This window comes from Delphinapterus leucas, chromosome 3 (genome assembly GCF_059928025.1).
Source record: "Delphinapterus leucas isolate spDelLeu-1000000601 "Yukka" chromosome 3, BTC_Dleu_Yukka2, whole genome shotgun sequence".
NCBI lineage: Eukaryota > Metazoa > Chordata > Mammalia > Artiodactyla > Monodontidae > Delphinapterus > Delphinapterus leucas.
This window is the reverse complement of record NC_143131.1, coordinates 77,674,380-77,694,427: the sequence shown is the minus strand read 5'-3', so window position 1 is coordinate 77,694,427 and position 20,048 is coordinate 77,674,380. Positions and strand designations below refer to the sequence as shown.

At 39.5% G+C, this 20,048-nt stretch overlaps 1 protein-coding gene across 13 annotated transcripts in view; it reads left to right on the top strand.

The window, feature by feature from the left end:
* The window catches only part of MCTP1 (multiple C2 and transmembrane domain containing 1), a 357,505-nt gene that overhangs the window by 284,605 nt on the left and 52,852 nt on the right, over window positions 1–20,048 (top strand). Inside the window, exon 20 of one of the 13 annotated variants that reach the window (XM_089908381.1) lies at window positions 8,017–9,599. The exons of the other annotated variants lie outside the window; for them this stretch is intronic. Within the exon in view, the coding sequence (XP_089764507.1) occupies window positions 8,017–8,022 (6 nt within the window). The 3' untranslated portion in view covers window positions 8,023–9,599. Of the gene's footprint in view, window positions 1–8,016; window positions 9,600–20,048 lie in introns of those variants that run through there. 13 annotated transcript variants of the gene reach the window in all.

Below are 20,048 nucleotides of genomic sequence, written 5' to 3'. Positions count from 1 at the left end.
TTTCTCTGTTTTCTCATATGGTATAATAGTGGGGTCAGGTCAGTGGGTCCTCTTATAGGATAAAAGTAAAAAAGATTAATAAATGTGCCAAAGCCTCACTTTAATTGAACCTGAAGCATATGTTGCAAGTATGTAAAATACGTCCCAGATGTTTCACCAGGGCTAGTGTCTTGGCTTTCCCTGATTACCACAAGGCAGCTATTAGTCCTGTAACCTTTGGGCTTGGGGGTAAATGGGGTATTACGTGGCACAGAATGAGAGCGCCTGTTTTCCATTCAGCAAAGACCCCTGGCAGGCTTTGCCTAAGCCCATTCATATGTTTTCACTTAGCAGATTGTTGGGCGATTATGAAAAGTGTCTTTCTTTAGAGCCAGCATTGATATTAGTCACTCACAACGAAAGGACAAGTCATTGGCTACTTGACAAGGTCCGTGTGAGCAGAAACTGAAGTTGTTCACTTCTTTTGAGCTTGGAGTGTTTTCCCTCAACATAATTACATAGATGGCATGGATAGACACAGGTATAAGAAGTTGAAGCAAAGATGATCATTACTTAACAGAATAGTTTTGTGATAGCTTTTCTCTAGTACTGACTTTAGCACCTGGGAAGACTTTGGTTAAAGTTGGTAAAAACAAAGTCATGATTTACCTGGATTCCCAGATCTTGAAGTTTTTCCACATTATGGACTATGAGTATTTTTTCGTAAGTTCTTCCTTTTTACTAAAACAGCTAATCATTAATCAGGTGAGGGTTTGTGATGCTCAGACTTACCCTTTATTCTAAGAATCCATTGTCCACATTTGCTTAAATCTAAAATTAGGCGGCTTCTCTCTTAATCCAATTCCATGGTTTTCACAAAGGCAGAGAATATGGGTCTTAGTTATAAATCATTGACTTGTTAATACTTTCACTTATATCTGCATTATGTAGTAGCTCTAGGTTAAGCTGTGCTGGAGATGAAATTTTTCTTGAATTAAATGTTAGAAAGACATCATATTGCATTCTCATTTGCCTTTGTTGTAAAGCATTCTCTCAGCCATCAACCACAGTCACAGTTTGATCTGATTTTTTTACCTGACACCAAATTCTGCCTTTGTGGTTAATACAATATCTTTATAAATAAGGCTTAGATAAATTACCTACGTGGAACTATCAACAAACCATATAATAGCGTTTTTCACCATGTTACATATAATAGTACAGTGGTCAATCTGCATAATCTAGACATCTAATTAATGAAGATTAGCTTTTGTTTTGTAGCTTTAAAAGTTTAGGCATGCTTCCCATGTTGTGTCCTACCCTTATAATAGGATCCAGCTGCAGTATCAGGAAGCAGAAGATAGAATGCAGGTTTTCCTCAGGAAAAACATGGATCCAAATGCATGGCATTCTAGTAATGTTTATGGAAAAAAGATATTAAAATGTTCAGACATTTATGCTTACATTGCTTCTCTTTTTTCTTCAGCCATTATGTCAAGCTTGCTGTGTTTCAAGATAAGTAGCTACAATGAATGAAATATATCTCAGTTACGTCAGAACACAGATTATTTGCCTTAATTCTCAAGATCTGTATTTTCTGGTTTGATCCTCCAGCCCTAAACATGTATATAATATACCCAAGATGCATATATCTCTGCATCTCAAATTAACTGTGAGTGGGGGAAGAAAGACATAACTCTAATAAGTAAGTGGTATGAGAGGAGCTTTTAATCTGACAAAATGGTATTTTCTAGTTATAGTCAATGAAATAACTACATGGTGGGGAAATGGATTAAAGCTTTGGAGAAAGGCAGGAAAGGAGGAGACAAAAAAAAAATCCTAACTTATCTTTAAGTGGACTACCATTGTATTTGCTTATTAGTATTTTATTTTTTATTTTATTATTATTTATTTTATTTATTATTTATTTTAAATTTTTGTGGTTAGTATTTATTAGTAGTATTATTGGTGTTATTGCTGCATAACAAATTATCACAAACTTAGAGGCTTTTTTATTTTAAAATATTTATTTGCTAGGACTAGTAATAGTTCATTATAAAATATTAAAATAGGATTTCTGTTTCTTTTTTTCATATTTTAATTTTATTGGAGTATAGTTGATTTACAATGTTGTGTTAGTTTCAGGTGGACAGCAAAGTGATTCAGTTATACATATACATATAGTCATTCTTTTTTAGATTCTTTTCTCATATAGGTTATCGCAGAATATTGAGTAGACTTCCCTGTGCTATACAGTAGGTCCTTGTTGGTTAAATCTACCTTATATATAGTAGTGTGTGTATGTTCATCCCAAGCTCCTGATTTATCCCTCCCCGCCTCGTTTCCCCTTTGGTGACTGTAAGTTTGTTTTTGGTATCTGTAAATCTATTTCTGTTGTGTAAATATGTTCATTTGTATCTTTTTAAATTAGATTCCACATATGAGTGATATCATATGCTATTTCTCTTTCTCTGTCTGACTTTCTTCACTTAGTATGATAATGTCTAGTTCCATCCATGTTGCTGCAAATAGCATTATTTCATTCTTTTTTATGGCTGAGTAATAATATTCCATCGTATATATGTACCACATCTTCTTTATCCATTCCTCTGTTGATGGACATTTAGGTTGCTTCCATGTCTTGGCTGTTGTAAATAGCGCTGCAGTGAGCATTGGCTTGCGTGTATCCTTTCGGATTATGGTTTTGTCTGGATATATGCCCAGGAGTTGGATTGCTGGATCATATCGTAGTTCTATTTTAAGTTTTTTAAGGAACCTCCATATTGTTCTCCATAGTGGTTGCACCAGTTTACATTCCCACCAACAGTGTAGGAGGGTTCCCTTTTCTCCACACCCGCTCCAGCATTTGTTATTTGTAGACTTTTTGATGATGGTCATTCTGACTGGTATGGGGTGATACTTCATTGTAGTTTTGATTTGCGTTTCTCTAATAATTAGTGATGTTGAGCATCTTTTCATGTGTTTTTTGGCCATCTGTATGTCTTCTTTGGAAAAATGTCTATTTAGATCTTCTGCCCATTTTTTGATTGGATTGTTTGGTTTTTTGACATAGAGCTGCATGAGCTGCTTGTATGTTTTGGAAATTAATCCCTTGTCAGTTGCTTCATGTGCAAATATTTTCTCCCATTTTGTGGGTTGTCTTTTCAGTTGATGGTTTCCTTTGCTCTGCAGAAGCTTTTAAGTTTAATTAGGTCCCATTTGTTTATTTTTGTTTTCATTTTCATTATTCTAGGAGGTGGATCAAAAAAGATATTATAGCGATTTATGTCAAAGAGTGTTCTGCCTATATTTTCCTCTTAGAGTTTTATAGTGGCTGACCTTACATTTAGGTCTTTGATCCACTTCGAGTTTAGTTTTGCATATGGTGTTTGGGAATATTCTCATTTCATGCCTTTTTTTTTTTTTTTTTTTGCAGTACGCGGGCCTCTCACCGTTGTGGCCTCTCCCGTTACGGAGCACAGGCTCTGGACGCGCAGGCTCAGCAGCCATGGCTCACGGGCCCAGCCGCTCCGCGGCATGTGGGATCTTCCCGGACTGGGGCACGAACCTGTGTCCCCTGCATCGGCAGGCGGACTCTCAACCACTGTGCCACCAGGGAAGCCCTCATTTCATGGCTTTACATGTAGTTGTCCAGTTTTTCCTGTACCGCTCATTGAAGAGACTGTCTTTTCTTCATTGTATATTCTTGTCTCCCTTGTCATAGAATAATTGACCATAGTGTTTGAGTTTATTTCTGGTTTAAAACCATACGCATTTATTAGCTCTCAGTTCAGTAGATCAGAAGTCCAGGTGTGGCTCAGCTGGGTTCTCTGCTCAGTCTCACACTCAGGTATCAGTCAAGCTGAGTTCCTGTCTAGAGGCCCTGCAGAAAAATCCACTTTCAAGCTCATTTAGTTTGTTGGTAGAATGAAGTTCCTTGTAGTTGGAGGACTGAAGCCCTTGCTTTCTTGTTGGCTTTCTGCTCTTTGTCTCCACTTTCCATGGCCTCATCCATCTTTATATCCATCAGTGGAGAATCACCCTTGTCTCAAATCTCTTTCATACTTCAAATCTGTTTCTTCAGGAAGACCCCAGTTGTTTTAAGGACTCACCTGATTAGGTCAGGCCCACCAAAGATAATCTCCCTTTTTAAAGTGAACTGTGCTGTGTAGCATAACCTAATCATAGGAATAACTATCCCATCATATTCCAAAATCCCCCTCACACACAAAGGCAGGGGATTATTCAGGACATATACACCAAGAGGTAGGAATCTTGGCAGCCATCTTAGAATTCTACCTGATACAACCATCTAGTCCCACCCATGCTTTAGAACAAAAATGGAACAGTCTTTCCATTTCTTGTTTTGCTAGACCCTGATATAACTATCCTAAAGTAAAGAAATTAGAAAAGCCTGCCTGCCTAGACATGTCCTTTCAAACATTATAGGAAACATCTCATACCAGAGGTATAAACTGAGATATATTTTATAGTCATAGTACAATATGTTCCACTTGCTTATTATCTAATTCACCTCTGCAGTAAGGGTGGTTGGGCATGCAGAAAGCCCGACGGGCTCTTTACCCTTGTTGCTTCCTTCTGGGGAGAAGAGCAAATAAGAATAAAATTGGCAAAAGGTGGGAAAGGGTCCATTCCTTCTATTGGGAACCTGTTGATGCCTGGGCCCACTGAGCAGACAGCCTACTGACCTCAAGTCAGTAGAAACAGTCTTTACTAAATCTAGAATCATAGCAAAATTAAAACTGGTGGATACCCAGGATGGGCAAAAGAAGGCTGCCTTGCTGCCCCATGGCCTTCCATCTCCTGGAAGGCAGGAGGCCTTCTGCCTGCACACACGCAGCCCACTCCCCCATTTGGCCTCTCAGGAGCTGCCTGTGCACAGCCCTTGGGCCAGAGCCCAACCAGCACACATGGCTGGCCCCTGGAGCCAAGCTCCATAACACTGTGACCCTGACTGGGGCATCAGGGGATGTGTCCACAATGACTGGGGTTTGCTTGATAGGTGGCATGGACCAGAGTCCTTAGCAGGAGTCTAGGATTAGGGGCCTCTGGCACCAGGGGCACCAGGTGTTTCTCATCCCAGGACCCCCTTATGGGCCAGTGGAACTTCTGCAATTCCATGATTCCTTTCTTTGAGCCCCTGACACTCAGCAGATGCCAGTCCATCCTCTCCCTGCCCCTTCTAGACCTCATTTTAAAATGAGGAAACCATAGTTCATACAGCTTAAGTGAATTGCCAGAGGTGATATAGACAATAAGTGGCAGAGCCAGGGCTAAAACTCAGGTTTCCGAGTGTAGAATCTTTACACTTCCTTAAGGTTTTCCACTAAAAAAAAAAAAAAAAAAAAAAGTAGATGCAAATTATCTCAGGGATGATCTTTAGTAGCACAATCAGAGAACATACTATCCAGCCCAGCTAGGGGCTGTTTACATCTAGGTTTCCACTTCTTCTCACTGTTCTCTTATGCTTTCAGCTCTTTCCCATCATCCCAGCTAAGGGGCTATGTGGTAGGCAGGATAATAGTCCCTCAGAGAGGTCCTGTCCTAATCCCTAGAACCTGAGAAAATGTTACACTACATGGCAAAGAGGCATTAGGTAGCAGATGGGGTGAAGGTTGCTAAACAGCTCACTTTACAATAGGGAGATTATCCTGGATTATCTGAGTGGGCCCAATATTACAAGTGTCCTTAAAAGTGGAAGAGACCGGGCTTCCCTGGTGGCACAGTGGTTGAGAGTCCGCCTGCCGATGCAGGGGACACGGGTTTGTGACCCGGTCCGGGAAGATCCTACATGCTGCGGAGCGGCTGGGCCCGTGAGCCATGGCCGCTGAGCCTGCGCGTCCGGAGCCTCTGCTCCGCAACTGGAGAGGCCACAACAGTGAGAGGCCTGCGTACTGAAAAAAAAAAAAAAAAAAAAAGTGGAAGAGACCATCAGAGTATGCAGCAATGGCCAAAACCAATGCTCAGAACTTTCCCAGCAAGAAAGAAGAGCTGCTGAAACATCTGGACCACCTGAAGGTGGAGCTCTCCCAGGTGCACATCGCCAAAGTGACAGGCGGCATATGGTCCAAGCTCCCGGAGACCTGAGCTGTCTGCCAGTCTGTCACCCTTGTTCTCACCATCATTAACCAGATTCAGAAGGAGAACCTCAGAAAGTTCACAAGCCCCAGGATCTGCGGCCCAAAAAAGGATGTGCCCTGTACCGCAGGCTCAACAAGTCCAAGTACAAGGAGAACCTGGGGATCAAGAAACAGCAGCTGAAGGAGCAGCCATAGAGTACCACCGTGGGAGCCCACAGCCTGGGCCAGAGCATTGGCATTAATAAAACACACACTGACTGGGGGCAGAGCAGGGAGGTGAGCGGCTGTACTGGCTTTGAAGGAAGAGGAAAGGGGCCATAAGCCAAGGAACGTGGGCAGCCTCTAGAAACTGGAAAGGCCCCTAGAGTCTCCAGAAAGAAATGCAGTCTTGTCCACATCTTGACTTTAGGCCAGTGAGATCCATTCTCAACTTCTGAACTGCCAAATTGTAAGATAATAAGTTTGTGTTGTTTAAGCCTAGGTTTATGATAATTTGTTACAGCAGCAATAAGAACTAATACAGGCACCTTCCAACTGCATTTTCTATACTTCTCAAAAAAAATGCTGCATTTTAAAGCACTAGATCTGAGTTCCTAATTTTTCCTTATTATCTTAGTTGTACTCTTCTGCAAAAATACGGCTCTACATTTCTTCATTTAATATGGAAACTAAAAACAGAATCTAACAAAACAAATATTTTTATCCAAATTGCCTTAGTTTTTATTTCAGAAAAGTTTGTCCAAAAGGAGAGTGGGTTAGAGCCCATCTCTAGTGCAGTTGATTACTTTCCTATTGAGGAACCTCTATTATTCATTGGTGAGTGGAGCACCAAGGCATGGTTAACTTCATTTTTCAACAGAAGTTCACTTCCTCACAACTTTCATTCCATTCCTTAAAATGTTTCACTCTGCAAAGAACCAGGGCAGATGGTACTAGCCTTATTTAGGTCACAGACCCTTTCAGAATCTAAAGGCAGCTGTAGACATTCTCCCCAGAAGAAAACATACAAACACATATACAAATAACTTTTTTGTGCCATTTTTTTGCAATGGAAATTGAATTATTTTACAGAGACTATAACGTATCTTCCTAAAGTCTTATCTCTGTTGTTCTCACCACATTTTTCTTGACATTAATGCCTATTTTCCTCAAACACCTGAGGTAAATGCAAATTTTTCAAGTAAAAATAAAGTTGAATTCAGCTCAAAAGTAAGCTTCTACAAGAAGGCTGATGTTTGGCTTTGATATTAAAATTACGGAGTGTTTTTTTTGACACAGCAATAGACTTATTATTTTTGACATCTGTTTGACTATGACTTTTCAGTTTCACAGCAATAAGTGCTTAAAATACTGATTTGGCAAAAGAAAACAGTAACAAACAAAATGGGAGCTGCTGTGGCTTTATTAGATGAGGGTTAGGCATAGTGAGATTCCTAGAGCTCTCCAAAATCCTTGTTGAGATCATGCTTTGAGAAGTCTGCATCATTAATGCTTTGTCATTTTTTTTTTAAAGGATCAAGTATTCATGGTTGCATGTTAAGGTCATCAGAGGCAGGATTAGCTTTCAAAGGGTTATCTAAGGATTCCAGCTGTCTATGGGTTTCTACCTGTAAACAAATTGGGAAGCTTTGTCGCTCCTTGTTCCAGTTTGCAGAAGCCCTTCTCCAGCCTTGGAATGTTTAGGTAGCTGTCTGCCCGCCACGTGCCCCTCCAGAGTGGCTGTTGAGCTAAAAGAATTTAAATGAAAAGATCGATTACCTAGCTAATTTGGCAAGAATATCCATCAAGTAAAGCTAACTATGATTGGACCATTTCCTTTTGGGTTATTCTAATAGTTGGATTTCCTTTGCCTCAAAAAAGAGGAACTTTCATTTGAAGGTCAACCAAACATTTGAAGACAGGTCCTCTGGAAAGCTAATTAACTTCTGTATTGCAGAAATGAATTGACTCTTCTACTCCCATTTCTTGACAAAACTTCTTGAAATAGAAGTGTGTCAGCCCTGGCTCTCAGGAGGTTGACAACGTTCATAGAAATAGAGACAAGTTTTTCATGATCGCTGGCGGAGTCGTTGACACTGGCTGACACAACTGCATGTTGAGATGAGGAGAATGTTTCTTCACCAAAGCAGCAGAACCAGATGTGTTGCCAAGCATCACAGATGCTCCATCTGAGCGCAGAGTGCCAAGATTTTTATTCTGCCTGGAAGTTTGTTTGGCAAAGAAATTCTTCACCATGTTAAAGACGTTGACTCTGCAGGTTCTAAAAGGAGTTCACGAAGTAGGAATTCTTCCTTGATTGTGATAACTTGCCAACAGGAGTTGGCTATGCAAATGGAGGTATCTGTTTTCTCTAAGTTACATGCAGAAAATGAAATATTAAAGAAAGGTCAGAAACTGTAGTGGTGACATCATTTGATGAGAATACAACTTCAAGAAATGTGTGGCTTCACCAAAATATTTCAGCGGCCTCTGGGCTATTTCTCTTGGTGATATGTTGAACTCAAAAAATGTTTTAATACAAGTGTTTTTTCTTGGGGAAAATCCAAAGCCAGGTAAAGCTCCGGTCTGTAAAAATCAAGATATTTTTATATAAAGCAAAAGATCCACAAGGTCTAATAGATTTTTAGAGTACGCAGCCTAAGGTACTCATTCAATTTTATTGGTTCCATGCGTCCATGGGCCAGAATCTTGTCCCACAAGAAATACTTCACTTTTTGTGTTTCATCACACTCCATAATTAGTGTAGAATTAATAGATATAAAAACTTCATGGTACTGTTTTTTTCTTTGAAATTTTCCAACTTTAGCTAGACTCAAAGTAAATGAAGATATATGGCTATAATCATGTTAGCAGGGTGTGTTTTCTTAGATTCCTGTCAACAGGAAACTATTCTAGAGGTCTTAACATGGTAGTGACAATGTCACCTGTCTCTTTACCTTCTGTAGCATCTATGGCAGATTGCCTTCTGTTCAAAATGTACTTTCCTGCCTACTGATCTCAGACTTGGCCACGTAACTCACTTTGGCTGACCCATGCCACTTCCCAACGTGAGGGCTCAAGAGCCATCCTTGGCTCTGCCATTTCTCTTTGTTTCCCCCTGAAATACAGCTGGAACTGTCCATGTAGGAGGTCTTCAGTCAGCCTGGGTTCTGGAATAAAGAGGACCTGGAGCCAACCCATATGGACAGGTAATGTGAGCAAAAAATAAGCCTTTGTTTTTATAGGCCTCTATGATTTTGAGGTCTTTTTTCACTGCAACATAATTTAGGCTAGGCTGATAGATACAGCATTCTTTGCCGTATCCTCTGCGTGAATCAATGTCCTGATATAATTTGACAAACGTTTTTTTTAAAAGCAATCCAAGTCTCAGATAGGAAGTTTTAAAATGTTATTTTCTTCCTAAACTCACAAACATATTCCCACCCCTTGAAGCCCAATCTCAGGTATAGGTTGAACTATTTTGCCATTGTGTCCTTCTTATTGAAAACGGATACCTTTTTTTTTTTTTTTTTTTTTTTTACCATAAACATATATTGAAGGACAAGTCACTGGGTAAACCAAGAGAAATATGACACAATATGGGCCTTTCAGGAGTCACTGTCTGATGGGACCCTTGGTGATGTAAACTAATACTTGTAATACGGTGAGAAAAATGCTATAATAAAGTTGTGAACAGAATCTGGGTGAGAAAAACAGGAGGGTGACCATCTTCATAGGACTGTCTGCAAATGTTGCACAGAGAAAATGGCATTTGGTTTGGGTCTTGAAGGATGAATGAGGATGTATGAGGAAGTGTGGTGTGTAAAGTCAAGGAGTATGTGGGGTAGTAGGGGCAGAAGTGGAGGAAAATGACACTGGACAGGGAAACTTACGGTTGTGAAGGCTTTAGCATCATCTAAGGAATTTGAATTCTATTCTCCAACCAGTGAAGAATAAAAGGCAGTTCTAAAGTAGAGATCTGTCATGATGAAACTTGTACTTTACAAAGGAAACTTCGGCAATGGGGCAGAGGATGGCATGAAAAGAGATGAGACTTGAAGTGGGGAAATAGGCTAGAAAGTTCCACAGTTGCTCCGGCCATCAGTAATGGCATCTTACACCTAAATGGTAATAATGATAATAGAAAGAAACAAATTTGAGAAATATTTTTAATAATGACTGTAAGAAGATTATTGAAAAATTTTATGTTGGGTAGAGTAAGGGGAAATTGAGGGTTTTGGATGACTGGGAGATGCCTAGCTGAGGCATCCTTATATGTATGTAGCACTTCAGTGTTTCAAAGTGCTTTCCCTTCCTTACCTTATTTAATGTTCTTGATGACTCTGTGTATTGGCTTATCAAGGATCCTTCCCATGCTTCAGTATCAGGAAGATTAACTTGGCTAGTGAGGAAGCAGCTAGAAACCAGGTAATGTGACTAAATTAGAGAAGTAGTTGAGCCTAGAAACCAGTTAACTTATCTAATAGAGAAGAAGCTGAGACTAGGAATTAAGTAACTTGTCTGACAATGAAGAAACTGAGATCGGAAAAGAAATCCTCTCATTAATTTTCCTTCCCAGCAAAGCCTGTTGACCCACCTAGAGATGACAGCTAGGTCACTTGGGATGCAATTCTGCAGAGCCAGAGCCCGTTCTGTCCAGTATAGACAGAGAAAGTGTCCTATATGCCTGCCCCAGTCCTCTTTTTTCCCTGCGTTCTAGGTCTTGAGAGAGTGTTTGGAAAAATGATGGCAACAGGTCTATGAATAGTGCCTTTTTCCCATTCACCCATTCAGTGTGCTTCCAATAAGTAAACACAGATCCAATGTGGAAGCAAGAAGTATGAATGTAAAAGGAGGCCAAATATTTTTGATTCCTCAAAAGTTGGTTCAGAGTAGAACATATATAGTAACCGTGCTTATTCTGGCCTTGATCTAAGAGCCATTAGGAAAATATGATGCTGGAGGAATATGGGTCAGTTGAGAAGCAGCTACTATTGTCACTATTTTTCTGATGAAGACAGAAACCTCTGAGGCATAAAGTAACTCACTAAAAGTCACAAAAGAAGTAAAACAACCAAACTTCAAACTCTAGTCTGTTGCCTCCAAAGCCTACCATTTTTTGTATAACAGCCGTACCCAACCCCCAGAAAACAAAACTTAGTGACCTAAAGCAATAATTTTCCATTTCTCCACTATGCAGTGCGTTGACTGGGCTCACCTGGGCAGTTCTTGCCTGAATCTCTCGTATGGTTCCAGCCAGATGTCTGGGGCTGTGGTCATCTAAAGGCTGGACATTCAAGGTGGCTCAGTCAGATGACTAGAGGTTGTTGCTGGTTTCTCCTAACATGGCAACTGGGTCCTGAGAGGGAGAATTCAAAATCGAGTGTTTCAAGAGGTCCAGGTGGAAGCTGCAAGGGTGCTTATGACCTAGCCTTGGAAGACTCCAGAATGTCACTTCTGTCATATTCTATTAGTCAAGCAAGTCCCTAAAAGCAGCCCAGATTCAAGGAGAGGGTGAATTCGACTCTCCCTCTTCGTCAGGAGTGTCAAGGTCATATTGCATAAGAACCTAAAGGATAAGAGATGTTGTGTGGCCATCTTTCAAAAATTAAATCAGCCACAGTTTCCAAAGGACAAAAACTTCTAATAGATGTCCTGTAGCCTTCAGGAATATGGAGCCTATTACCAGGAGACTCTCTCTTTGTCTAAGGTTTATCTGCACATAGTGCTGGATTAGGTTATCTCAAAAATAAACAAACATAGCACTTTCAGATTGCCAGGTATATCCAAGTTTTATCATGCTATTTCTTTTTATTTCACTTTTGTTTTTGCTTTATGAAAGGAGAAGCAACAAAGGATTGACTGAATTGTCATTCTCAACTTCTCCACTGAAAACTCGAAGGGCTCCCTAAATCTCTCCTCTTTTGCTTTGCCCATAGATAAAGATGTAGTCCCCAAATTTCACCTTCTACCTAAGCTCTCCCTTGAAACTAATTGGGGGGTGGAGGTAGGAAGGAGTTGTAAAGAATCCTTTTTAAATTCCTGTTTAAGTTGTAATGGACATTCATTGTCCTCCACCGATGGAGGACGAAATGCTAGTCCTGTGTTCTGGAAGTACTTATTTACTCTGCCTGGCTGCCAGAAATAAAAAGCCAAGTGAGTAAAAGAGGTGGTACAACATTTCCGACCTAAAACGTAAGAGTTTCTACTTTTTAGAAAATGTACTTGGAATTGCCAGCAGTTCACATCTGGTATTTTATTAATTTGTTCAAGGACATTTCTCATAGGATTTCAAAGATCACTTATATCTCTAACAATTGTGCTGTAAGAACTCTGAGTAACTCGGTGAAGCCTCTTTTCCAGGATCTTTGAAGCTAATGTTTCTCTGCTGTAGTGAGGTGACATTACGTGGATGTTCAAATCAACATTCAGCACGTTACGCACATGAATTCTGTTTCTTGTTTCTGGTTTCTTAGCCGAGTCTTCTGATCAGCAATGATTTTGGAATGGGGACAGTATCTGTATTCTTTGTGATTCCACACCTGAATATTTTGGAGACACACACGACAATATGATAAACGAATATACAGCTGTTGCAGTCTGATAATGTAAGATTTTATTGATTATCCAACAGAGTAACTACCCTGGGTATTAGATTTGCTTGTCTCAACCTTCAGTGCCTGGGGTACTTGAACAAGTTCTTTTCCATTGAGTTGACCTCAAAGTCACATAGTTTCTGAATCAAGGTGCTCGGATTTCATACTTTGGCAATTTCTTTCCTTTCTAATGGGGTATATTAGAGAAAATGTGTCACCTTTTGCACCATGTAATACCAAATCAGATCAGAATTCACGCACAATTATGTCAGTGGAAATCTAATAGTACAGGCTGGCTTATCTCTAGATAACACATGGAAAAATAAACTTCCACAACTGACAGATTTACTTGCTTTTTTTTTTCAGATAAGTTATTTGTAAGTAATCGAGCTAAAGAATGTAACTGGATTATTTTTCATACTATAAAAAAAAAAAGACCCTCAATGGTAAAATGGTTGCTAAGTATTCAAGCTCTGTCATTCTGCCTTTTTCTCCCCGCTTTCTCTTTGAAAAAGTTCCTGGATAATGAATGCAAGGAAAGAGCCAAAAAAGAAAAAAAAAAAAAAGAGAGAGAGACATTTTGCATTAGCTATATTTATTAAGAGAACTAACAACTTTAGGCAAACAAAATTTACATAAAACACTTACGTGAAAATAACATTCGTTGATAGTTAATGGCATTTAAGTAACACAGGTTACGTGGTAGTCTACCTGGGAATGATATTAGGCTGTCTAAAAAGCATTCATCTGTGTTTCTCTTTTATAATCAGGAAAAGTCAAAGCCCATTACTAATCTGAAGTCTTCTTGAAACCAATTAAAATAATTTAGGATAAGTTGTACTGCAAATGTGCTTTTTAAGTGTTTTAGATTTAGGATGTCTTAGGGATGTTGTAACCCCTTTTAATGTTACTATTTATATATAACTACCATGTGTATAGTATTACACCTTTAATGCACTGTATTAGCTGTCATTTGAAATTAAGTGCAGGCGTGTTCTTTTTTGGCCTTCAGTTTCTCCTGCATTAAACGTTTAAATAATGATACTAGTAGTAAAAGGGTAGGTAGCATTCCCAGCGGAAACTCGCTTCTGCATCTGGTTGGGTTGTGTTCAAGTTTCTATGTGAAAGATACTGTAATATCAGAATCTCTTAGTGTTTACACACCTGGTATCCAGAACTCTACCTGATGTCTTTTCTCAGGAAATTAATGGAATCAAAGCTTATGGTAGGTACATTTGATAGATATGCCTTGTCTGTAGAGATCTGGCGATAATTCCATCAAAATTTGTCCCTAGCTGGTCATATATTTATGCATTTTTGTATCTTTGTGGTTTTCTTCACCAACTCTGCTTGTATCAGTGCCTTCATTAGAAGGTCAGGTTTTGAGGATTTAGTAATTCACCTTGAAACTGTACTAGAAGTTGAATGTGTCAAGCATGAGTTTTCTCCACTCTGCGTGAATTCTGTAGCATTAAAAAAGGCAAACCCGGGCTTCCCTAGTGGTGCAGTGGTTGAGTCCGCCTGCCGATGCAGGGGACACGGGTTCGTGCCCCGGTCTGGGAAGATCCCACGTGCCGCGGAGCGGCTGTGCCCGTGAGCCATGGCCGTTGAGCCTGCGCGTCCGGGGCCTGCGTGTCCGGAGCCTGCGCTCCGCAACGGGAGAGGCCACAACAGTGAGAGGCCCGCGTACCGCAAAAAAAAAAAAGGCAAACCCATAGCTAAAATATTTTATTGATACCTGTTTTTCATTTAGATGGGGAGAAGTAAATAGATGCTTATTGATTTCAGGTGTTTTTCTGTTTCTGTAAGTCATGTTTGCTTTTTATGGTATAAAGACATGATGTAGACTTTTCTCCATGATGATAAAATTGTGCATTTTCCAAACATGCAAAACAATTAGTTTTAATAAAAGAAACTATCCAGATGTGAGCCACTTGGAGGGGCTATAGCTTATACTAAAACAACTGATAGGAAAATTTAAATTCCTTATATTTATTCATAAATATTCCCCTCCCACAGTCTAATGCAAAGTGATACAACTTTCTGGGTGGGTCTTTTCCCATAACAGCAGGTAAAACGAATAATATATTAGAAAGAGATAAGTGTTTATCTTACAGGTTTTGACCAACTTTGTCACCTACGAGTACATTTGTATCTATTTACATACCCACAGCACAGAAATGAAGGTGAAATGTTTCTGATTAAGAAAAAGAAATCGAGATAGTATTTTTTCCTATTCAATATGAATGATATTCAGTGGTATTCAATATGAGTGATTTCATATTCAATTCATTCATTCTTTCACGTATTCATTATGAGTGCACTTAATTATTGGCACACCTATGACAAATGTTTATTCTGTGCAATACATACTGACACATTTGAAGAAAAAAGTGCAGTGAGGGGCAATGTGGTTTCTTCCCCTTCATTCACCATCACCATCTGTTGCCTCCATTTACTCCCCGCTTTTGTTCAACCTTAATTCTTTCCTTTGTGGCTTCCATCTGTAACATTTGACTAAACTTGCTCCCTGAAGACATCAATAACCTCTCTTGGTCTTCCACTTTTTTAGTGCATTTATCCCAGTGCCCCCTTGACCACCATTTAATATCCCCTTCTATCCCTATCTCCCTGTGCATTCATGTTTTTTTACACTAACTCTTCATTTTTGCCTTTTGTCTCCAATATTGGAATAGTCCCAAGTTTGTTCTTCCTTAGAGAACTGATCTGTGCCCACAATTTTAACTATCCCCAAGGAAGATAACAACAAAATGTTTACTTTCATTCATTTATTCATTCATCCATGCAACAAGTGTTAATCTACTTGGAATATTCAAAGCACCATGGTAGGCGCTCTGAGGGATACAAAGAGAAATGAGACCTAACTAATTCTTCTTCTCAAGGAGCTGAAAAATCTCTGGCTATGCCTTTTGTCCCAAGTCTGTTGTCTCTTTCTATCCTCTAGACATTGAAAGTTGTCCCATCGTAACCCCAAACTCAGTGTATTTCAACCTGAACTTGTGTTCTTCCTCTAAAAATGGATTCCTTTCATAGCCGATGGATTTCTACCAGTAGCACAGTTATTTTACTGGTGAAGACTCAAAAACTCAAATCATCTTTGGTGGTTCTCTCTCTGTCTAATCCGTAATATAAGTTCTGCAGATTTTGTGTTTGTACTACTCTTTATTTTGTACCTTCCTCTTAGATTCTCTTGATATGCTCTGCCTTGCTATCTACATGAAATGCCCTTTCTGCTTATTCAAGACCTGTCCATCCTTTAAGACTCAACTGGAATCTGCTTCTCCCACCCCAGCCAGTTACCTCTTTAGCCAATATTGAGCTCCACTTCAGAACATATAATATTTGTTTTCCTCAGTTGACACTCATCTTTTTTGCCCTTCCTTTGTGTGTGTGTGTGTGTGTGTGTGTAATTATGTGCCAGGCACCATGCTGAGCATTATCTTCACATACATCCTCTCATTTCTTCCTCATGGAAAGTATTTAGTAAGTTCTATCATCTACATTTTACAGATGAGGAAAATGAACTCTGTTTGGCTAAGTGACTTATCCAAGGTCACAGAGAAAGACTGAAATTAGAGACCCAATTCTATCTAGACTTTAAAGCCCATGATTTAAACCACTATGCCACATTGCTTTATGACTTTTACATAGTATTTATTAACTCATGAACTTATTTAATTTTAATGTGTCATACCTCCACAACAATATTATAAATTCTAGTGACCAGAAGTAAGTAGTATAATACATATTATGCACACTGATATACTAATAGCAAGCATTTGGTTAAATACTCAATGAATAGAAAGATTATGTATGAATAGAAAACAGCAAATCAGACATTAGAGTCCCATAACCACTCAAAGTAGCCATGTTGTATGCTGTATATTATTTAGTAAAAGAAAAGTGACTGGGGCTTCCCTGGTGGCGCAGTGGTTGAGAGTCCGCCTGCCGATGCAGGGGACACGGGTCTGTGCCCCGGTCCGGGAGGATCCCACATGCCGCGGAGCGGCTGGGCCCGTGAGCCATGTGCTCCGCGACGGGAGAGGCCACAGCAGTGAGAGGCCCGCGTGCCACAAAAAAAAAAAAAAAAAAAGGAAAGTGACTGTCAAATCATCTTCATTTTGCCAGTATCTTTCTGATCTTCTGTCTAACATCTATACTTCCCATAAGGAATCAGAATTCCTTCTACCTTTGCCAGTATGGTAGAAAAAGGAATTTTCTGCTCCCTATGTGTATAATTCACTCCTATCCTCATTCACAGGTTTCTGAGACCCAGCCACTACCCATGGTGCTATAGGTAACTGAGTTGAGTGCGGTTCCTGTCATTAAATATCCCCATGTGTTCCCATCAGTCATTCTCCTTTCCATTCCCATGACCACCACCCAATTTCAACTCCTTCATACCTCGAATGAGCCACTTTCCAGCCACTCTCAGCTATGACACATCTTAAGAATGCTGCCAACAATCACTGAAGATTTCTCGAGGCAGGATAGCATAGTGGTTAAGAGTATTGGCTCTGGAACCAGGCTGTTGTGTGACTATCCCTCAGTTTCCTTGTCTGTAAAATGGGGTTAACAATATAGGGTTGTCATGAGGATTAAATGGGTAAATATGTGGAAATCTTAGAACAATGTCTGTGATACAGTAAGGATTTCCTAGGTGTAATATTATTAGTAGTGTTATAATTATTGTTTGCAGCAGGAGCAGCTTTACTGGTCATGGGTGCCTGGGAAGATTATCAAGTCATTAAATGGAACAAAGGATCTGAGTTAAGGATAGATTTTAGAGGGGAGGAAAACTACTTCTGTTTCTCATGTGTTGTGTTTGAAATGTCACCAGGCCACCAAACTGAGTATTCTAGCAGACACAGGCATACCTCAGAGATATTGTAGGTTCTGTTCCAGACCACTGCAATAAAGTGAATATCACAATACAGTGAATCGCATAAATTTTTTGGTTTCCAAGTGAATATAAAAGTTATGTTTACACTGTATGCAGTGTATTGAGTGCACAATTGCATTTTTAGGTCTTAAAAAACAATGTACATAGCTTAATTGAAAAATACTTTATTATTAAAAAAACGCTAACCATTACCTGAGCCTTCAGCAAGTCATAGTAGTAACATCAGAGATCACTGATCACAATCACCATAACAAAATAATAATAATACAAAGTTTGAAATATTAGGAGAATTACCAAAAAGTGACACGGAGACTCGAAGTGAGCAAATGCTGTTGGAAATATGGTGCCGATAGACTTGCTTGATGCAGGGCTGCCACAAACCTTCAATTTGTAAAAAACGCAGTATCTGCAAAGCAAAATAAAATAAGGTATGCCTGCACTAGAAATAGAAAACTAAATCTAAGAAGAGGTTATGGCCAGAGACCTAAATGTGAGCAGTCCTCATTAGAGATCAAAGTAATTACTGAACCAGAGGCTGCTGAGAGTAAAGAGAAGAGGGCCAAGGACAGTTCTGTGGAGAATGCCTGTATTTACGGGGCCAGGGAAGAGGGGGAACAGAGCGTATGGCTGACAAGGAATCGTCAGAGTGGTAGGAGGGGAGTCAGAGGGTCCCTGTCATGGAAACTAAGAGTTTTGAGAAATATGTCACTCGAATTAAATATGGCAAATTCTCGTGGAAGATGAGAACTGAGAAAAAAGTCATAAACATTGGTGATTATGTTAGTCATGACCTTGGTGTTCATAGTTTCCCTAGAGTGGTGGGAGCAGAAAGCCAAGGGCATGTTGGAGGCAGCTTGTATGAACTGCCCTTCAGAATAGTTTGACTCTGAAAGGGTAAGAGAAGGAAGGACAAGAACTTAAGGAAGTTGGCAAGAACTTGGGGTTTGCCTTAGTAATGGAGAGCTCATACTGTTTTAGAAGGAACCAGTGGGGAAGGTGGAATTCCAGAGCTAGAAGAGGAGGATCAAGGTCTCAGAAGAGATAGACGTGGATGGAAGGAAAAGCACAGGAGAAGGGATGAAGTTCCATGGGGAGCTTCTGGTGAAAGAGTGAGTGTTGAGAAAGCACATGTGACCTCAGCTCTCTCAGGAAAGTGGGAGAAATAGTTGAAAGTTGGGATGGAAGGCTCTGAAAAAAGAAAGAGGATTGAAAGAATACTTGGGAGGAATGTGATAGCCCGTCAACACAAGATGAATGAACAGATCGTCAAGTAACTGCGAAGGCTCACCTGGGGCTACGTGACAGAACAGGAGTCTGTAGTGGCCAAAGCAGAACAGTGTGCAGCTCAACAGCCCAGAACAATACAGAAAGGACATAAGGGCAGATACACTAAAGTCCATATAGGTTGCAGGGGAAGGAGACAAGTGAAGCTAAAATTGAGTGGATGGGCTGGGAGAATGGTGAGGTGTTAGAAGGAGCAAGTCTCTTAATTAGCAGGATAGAGAAGGCTTCCCCGCCAAACAAAGGTATAAATGACAGAACAAGATAATTATTTTACTGTAGATGCTGAAAATTCTCTCCCTCTCTCCCTCCCTCTCCCTCTCTCTTTGGTTTATAATTTAGAAAAACCCAAAAAACCTCTTTCTGGAAAATAAAAGAGGATATATTTTAAAGTTAAATATACTTTGACACTCCTGAAAGCATCAGTCAGTTTAGTAAGGAAAGTTGAATTTTGTTCTCCATCTTCTTTTTTTTTTTAACTTATTTTATTTTTTTTTCCCATCTTCTTTAACGCTTCACCTATGGCTTTAGATAAAGTCTGCTTTAAAAGAAGAAGAAGTAGAAAAAGATGTCAAAGAGAGTTGTAAATTATAGAATGACATCTACCGTGCAGTTCTTCTGTCATTCTCACTAATATTGCTTAGCATTCTGAGTTTTAAAAATAACGCAGCTATTGAGATTTAAAAGTCTGTGGATGCAGAATACATTTTTTAAAATAAGACTTTTTACTATGCATAGCCAATTATAGTCCACTGAGAAAATGATGTATATTTCCAATACATTTTTATTATGTACTTAACTGACGCACCTTCCCAGCTTCTTCATAGACATTCCACTCTATCAGCCACTGTACATAATATACTTCTTAGAAATCTACTTAAATTTGTATTTACCTGTGAGGCTAGATTGGCTCCAGAGGACACAGTCCTTTTTTCCTTGAGTAAATTATACATATTTTAGAAAACTATCTAAAAACATATTTACCTCATATGGAATTCTGATCTCAAGGGTAATTAAGACCACTTTTTGAAAAGCATAGCCAATACATTTTAACTCTCTCAGGTAAATAAGATATATTTTATAACCATCTAAGAACGAGTTCTCTCTTCCTTTACTTCCCTTTCCCTTCTCCTGTAACTATCACCATGCCTCTTTAATACACATATTTAGTAATTATTTCAATGTTTC